Raw genomic sequence first — 6,646 nt, 5'->3', positions numbered from 1 at the left:
ATGTACTCTTGATGAAAAGGCCTACGATGCACAATAGACTTAAAGAAAAAATATTTGCTAATTTGATTAATGGTCCACATAAGCAATGAACATATTAATATAAAAGTAAAAACTCAATAAAGAGATGTTCTACAAAAACAAAGCCCAAAAATAAGAGGAGAAGGACCAGAAGTGACTTTGTTTGTGTGGAGGATGCCACGATATGTGAGATCTTAGGTTAAAAATTAAGATATGACACATACTATAAATAATATTCATCACTATATGATAAACACAATTCAAGCATACCTCTCTCTCTCACACACATTTTACAACTCTCGATATCACTCTCCCTCCATCATTCATAGATATCACCCTCCCTCCATCATTCATGGGGAGGTCTGGGAAAGAGAAAGAGAACAAGACTGGAGAAAGCTCAAAGAATTGAGTTCGCTAAAAAAATGGAGAAAGATTATCAGGCGTTAATGAAGACGGAAGAAAAACCACAAGAGAACTGAGGCAAACATTAGGTTATGAAGAAAAGCTTGAGAAAGAATCCTTGATAATGGCAGAATCAAGGTGATAGTGATTTTCTTCCAATATTTTTTTTTCATCTTGCTTTTATAACTTTGATTTTAATTTTTTTTGTTATTCAGCAGTTTTGACCCGCGTTTTATTATGGAAAAGACGCAAGACAGAGAAAAAACCATGCAAAAAGTTAGAATCTTGGAGAATGAGATTCAGGAACGTTCCACTTCCCCCAATTCTGAAACTATGAAAGTTACGTAAAAAGCAATTTAATTTTATAAGATTATGATAAGTGCGTGAAAAACAATTTTGATTTTAGTATTAATTTAGTTTTATTATAAATTATCGTCCAGACCGCACCCTCTGTCGTTTTTTTTAATAAATATAGTGAAAATATACGATATATTGTTTTATTTAATGTTAATTGAAGTTATATAAGAACTTAATAGTAGGAAGTTATGTGAAATGGGATAATAGTGGTTCCAATAGAAGTTATTAGAAGTAATTACGTAAGTTATCTAAGAGTAAAATTTGTAGAAAAATAGGCTACACCAAAACCAAGTTTCCCTTTTATATATACTAGCATCCAGACGGACATTTTGTGCGCGTTTGTCCGTTTTTTTAATAAACATACGTGAAAATATATACGGTATTATTTTATTTAATGTTAATTCTAATCGGAAGTTATAAGAAGTTAATAGTAGGAAGTTATGTGAATATAATAATAGTGGTTTCAATAGAAGTTATTAGAAGTTATTAGGTAAGTTATCTAAGGGTAAAATTGGTAAAAAAAATAGGCTACACCAAAACCAAGTAGTTTTCCTTGAGAAGTAAGCAACAAAACTTTGATGTACTCTTGATGAAAAGGCCTACGATGCACAATAAACTTAAAGAAAAATATTTTTGCTATTTGATTAATGGTCACATAAGCAATGAACATATTAATATAAAAGTAAAAACATCAATAAAGAGATGCTTCTACAAAAACAAAGCCCAAAAACAGAGGGAGAAGGACCAAGAAGTGACTTTGTTTGTGTGGAAGGATGCCAACGATATGTGAGATCTTAAGGTTAAAAATTAAGATATGACACATACTATAAATAATATTCATCACTATATGATAACACAATTCAAGCATACCTCTCTCTCTCACACACATTTTACAACTCTCGATATCACTCTCCCTCCATCATTCATAGATATCACCCTCCTCCATCATTCATGGGGAGGTCTGGGAAGAGAAAGAGAACAAGACTGGAGAAAGCTCAAAGAATTGAGTTCGCTAAAAAATGGAGAAAGATTATCAGGCGTTAATGAAGACGGAAGAAAGAACCACAAGAGAACTGAGGCAAACATTAGGTTATGAAGAAAAGCTTGAGAAAGAATCCTTGATAATGGCAGAATCAAGGTGATATGATTTTCTTCCAATATTTTTTTTTCATCTTGCTTTTATAACTTTGATTTTTTTTTTTTGTTATTCAGCAGTTTTGACCCGCGTTTTATTATGGAAAAGACGCAAGACAGAGAAAAAACCATGCAAAAAGTTAGAATCTTGGAGAATGAGATTCAGGAACGTTCCACTTCCCCCAATTCTGAAACTATGAAAGTTACGTAAAAAGCAATTTAATTTTTATAAGATTATGATAAGTGCGTGAAAAACAATTTTGATGTTTAGTATTATTTAGTTTTATTATAAATTATCGTCCAGACCGGCACCCTCTGTCCGTTTTTTTAATAAATATAGTGAAAATATATACGATATTGTTTTATTTAATGTTAATTGAAAGTTATATAAGAACTTAATAGTAGGAAGTTATGTGAAATGGGATAATAGTGGTTCCAATAGAAGTTATTAGAAGTAGTTACGTAAGTTATCTAAGAGTAAAATTTGTAGAAAAATAGGCTACACCAAAACCAAGTTTCCCTTTTATATATACTAGCATCCAGACGGACATTTTGTGCGCGTTTGTCCGTTTTTTTAATAAACATACGTGAAAATATATACGGTATTATTTTATTTAATGTTAATTCTAATCGGAAGTTATATAAGAAGTTAATAGTAGGAAGTTATGTGAAATATAATAATAGTGGTTTCAATAGAAGTTATTAGAAGTTATTAGGTAAGTTATCTAAGGGTAAAATTGGTAAAAAAAAATAGGCTACACCAAAACCAAGTAGTTTTCCTTGAGAAGTAAGCAACAAAACTTTGATGTACTCTTGATGAAAAGGCCTACGATGCACAATAAACTTAAAGAAAAAATATTGCTATTTGATTAATGGTCACATAAGCAATGAACATATTAATATAAAAGTAAAAACATCAATAAAGAGATGCTTCTACAAAAACAAAGCCCAAAATAAGAGGGAGAAGGACCAAGAAGTGACTTTGTTTGTGTGGAAGGATGCCAACGATATGTGAGATCTTAAGGTTAAAATTAAGATATGACACATACTATAAATAATATTCATCACTATATGATAAACACAATTCAAGCATACCTCTCTCTCTCACACACATTTTACAACTCTCGATATCACTCTCCCTCCATCATTCATAGATATCACCCTCCTCCATCATTCATGGGGAGGTCTGGGAAGAGAAAGAGAACAAGACTGGAGAAAGCTCAAAGAATTGAGTTCGCTAAAAAAATGGAGAAAGATTATCAGGCGTTAATGAAGACGGAAGAAAGAACCACAAGAGAACTGAGGCAAACATTAGGTTATGAAGAAAAGCTTGAGAAAGAATCCTTGATAATGGCAGAATCAAGGTGATAGTGATTTTCTTCCAATATTTTTTTTCATCTTGCTTTATAACTTTGATTTTAATTTTTTTTGTTATTCAGCAGTTTTGACCCGCGTTTTATTATGGAAAAGACGCAAGACAGAGAAAAAACCATGCAAAAAGTTAGAATCTTGGAGAATGAGATTCAGGAACGTTCCACTTCCCCCAATTCTGAAACTATGAAAGTTACGTAAAAAGCAATTTAATTTTTATAAGATTATGATAAGTGCGTGAAAAACAATTTTGATGTTTAGTATTAATTTAGTTTTATTATAATTATCGTCCAGACCGGCACCCTCTGTCCGTTTTTTTAATAAATATAGTGAAAATATATACGATATTGTTTTATTTAATGTTAATTGAAAGTTATATAAGAACTTAATAGTAGGAAGTTATGTGAAATGGGATAATAGTGGTTCCAATAGAAGTTATTAGAAGTAATTACGTAAGTTATCTAAGAGTAAAATTTGTAGAAAAATAGGCTACACCAAAACCAAGTTTCCCTTTTATATATACTAGCATCCAGACGGACATTTTGTGCGCGTTTGTCCGTTTTTTTAATAAACATACGTGAAAATATATACGGTATTATTTTATTTAATGTTAATTCTAATCGGAAGTTATATAAGAAGTTAATAGTAGGAAGTTATGTGAAATATAATAATAGTGGTTTCAATAGAAGTTATTAGAAGTTATTAGGTAAGTTATCTAAGGGTAAAATTGGTAAAAAAAAATAGGCTACACCAAAACCAAGTAGTTTTCCTTGAGAAGTAAGCAACAAAACTTTGATGTACTCTTGATGAAAAGGCCTACGATGCACAATAAACTTAAAGAAAAAATATTTGTTATTTGATTAATGGTCACATAAGCAATGAACATATTAATATAAAAGTAAAAACATCAATAAAGAGATGCTTCTACAAAAACAAAGCCCAAAACAAGAGGGAGAAGGACCAAGAAGTGACTTTGTTTGTGTGGAAGGATGCCAACGATATGTGAGATCTTAAGGTTAAAAATTAAGATATGACACATACTATAAATAATATTCATCACTATATGATAAACACAATTCAAGCATACCTCTCTCTCTCACACACATTTTACAACTCTCGATATCACTCTCCCTCCATCATTCATAGATATCACCCTCCTCCATCATTCATGGGGAGGTCTGGGAAGAGAAAGAGAACAAGACTGGAGAAAGCTCAAAGAATTGAGTTCGCTAAAAAAATGGAGAAAGATTATCAGGCGTTAATGAAGACGGAAGAAAGAACCACAAGAGAACTGAGGCAAACATTAGGTTATGAAGAAAAGCTTGAGAAAGAATCCTTGATAATGGCAGAATCAAGGTGATAGTGATTTTCTTCCAATATTTTTTTTTCATCTTGCTTTTATAACTTTGATTTTAATTTTTTTTGTTATTCAGCAGTTTTGACCCGCGTTTTATTATGGAAAAGACGCAAGACAGAGAAAAAACCATGCAAAAAGTTAGAATCTTGGAGAATGAGATTCAGGAACGTTCCACTTCCCCCAATTCTGAAACTATGAAAGTTACGTAAAAAGCAATTTAATTTTTATAAGATTATGATAAGTGCGTGAAAAACATTTTGATGTTTAGTATTAATTTAGTTTTATTATAAATTATCGTCCAGACCGGCACCCTCTGTCCGTTTTTTTAATAAATATAGTGAAAATATATACGATATTGTTTTATTTAATGTTAATTGAAAGTTATATAAGAACTTAATAGTAGGAAGTTATGTGAAATGGGATAATAGTGGTTCCAATAGAAGTTATTAGAAGTAATTACGTAAGTTATCTAAGAGTAAAATTTGTAGAAAAATAGGCTACACCAAAACCAAGTTTCCCTTTTATATACTAGCATCCAGACGGACATTTTGTGCGCGTTTGTCCGTTTTTTTAATAAACATACGTGAAAATATATACGGTATTATTTATTTAATGTTAATTCTAATCGGAAGTTATATAAGAAGTTAATAGTAGGAAGTTATGTGAAATATAATAATAGTGGTTTCAATAGAAGTTATTAGAAGTTATTAGGTAAGTTATCTAAGGGTAAATTGGTAAAAAAAATAGGCTACACCAAAACCAAGTAGTTTTCCTTGAGAAGTAAGCAACAAAACTTTGATGTACTCTTGATGAAAAGGCCTACGATGCACAATAAACTTAAAGAAAAAATATTTGTTATTTGATTAATGGTCACATAAGCAATGAACATATTAATATAAAAGTAAAAACATCAATAAAGAGATGCTTCTACAAAAACAAAGCCCAAAATAAGAGGGAGAAGGACCAAGAAGTGACTTTGTTTGTGTGGAAGGATGCCAACGATATGTGAGATCTTAAGGTTAAAAATTAAGATATGACACATACTATAAATAATATTCATCACTATATGATAAACACAATTCAAGCATACCTCTCTCTCTCACACACATTTTACAACTCTCGATATCACTCTCCCTCCATCATTCATAGATATCACCCTCCTCCATCATTCATGGGGAGGTCTGGGAAGAGAAAGAGAACAAGACTGGAGAAAGCTCAAAGAATTGAGTTCGCTAAAAAAATGGAGAAAGATTATCAGGCGTTAATGAAGACGGAAGAAAGAACCACAAGAGAACTGAGGCAAACATTAGGTTATGAAGAAAAGCTTGAGAAAGAATCCTTGATAATGGCAGAATCAAGGTGATAGTGATTTTCTTCCAATATTTTTTTTTCATCTTGCTTTTATAACTTTGATTTTAATTTTTTTGTTATTCAGCAGTTTTGACCCGCGTTTTATTATGGAAAAGACGCAAGACAGAGAAAAAACCATGCAAAAAGTTAGAATCTTGGAGAATGAGATTCAGGAACGTTCCACTTCCCCCAATTCTGAAACTATGAAAGTTACGTAAAAAGCAATTTAATTTTTATAAGATTATGATAAGTGCGTGAAAAACAATTTTGATGTTTAGTATTAATTTAGTTTTATTATAAATTATCGTCCAGACCGGCACCCTCTGTCCGTTTTTTTAATAAATATAGTGAAAATATTCGATATTGTTTTATTTAATGTTAATTGAAAGTTATATAAGAACTTAATAGTAGGAAGTTATGTGAAATGGGATAATAGTGGTTCCAATAGAAGTTATTAGAAGTAATTACGTAAGTTATCTAAGAGTAAAATTTGTAGAAAAATAGGCTACACCAAAACCAAGTTTCCCTTTTATATATACTAGCATCCAGACGGACATTTTGTGCGCGTTTGTCCGTTTTTTTAATAAACATACGTGAAAATATATACGGTATTATTTTATTTAATGTTAATTCTAATCGGAAGTTATATAAGAAGTT

The 6,646-nt window shown here is 31.0% G+C and overlaps 1 protein-coding gene across 1 annotated transcript in view; it reads left to right on the top strand.

Moving 5' to 3' along the window:
• LOC127094218 (uncharacterized) overlaps positions 1–6,207 on the top strand; it is a 34,095-nt gene extending 27,888 nt beyond the window's left edge. Inside the window, exons 22-26 of the mRNA XM_051033077.1 lie at positions 639–764; positions 1,990–2,118; positions 3,351–3,479; positions 4,719–4,844; positions 6,075–6,207. Coding sequence (XP_050889034.1) covers positions 639–764; positions 1,990–2,118; positions 3,351–3,479; positions 4,719–4,844; positions 6,075–6,207 — 643 coding nt within the window. The remainder of the gene's footprint in view (positions 1–638; positions 765–1,989; positions 2,119–3,350; positions 3,480–4,718; positions 4,845–6,074) is intronic.
• Positions 6,208–6,646: the final 439 nt, after the last annotated feature.

This window comes from Lathyrus oleraceus, chromosome 6 (genome assembly GCF_024323335.1).
Source record: "Lathyrus oleraceus cultivar Zhongwan6 chromosome 6, CAAS_Psat_ZW6_1.0, whole genome shotgun sequence".
Classification (NCBI taxonomy): domain Eukaryota; kingdom Viridiplantae; phylum Streptophyta; class Magnoliopsida; order Fabales; family Fabaceae; genus Lathyrus; species Lathyrus oleraceus.
The sequence above is the reverse complement of the archived record's forward strand: the minus strand, read 5'-3'. Positions and strand labels throughout refer to the sequence as shown.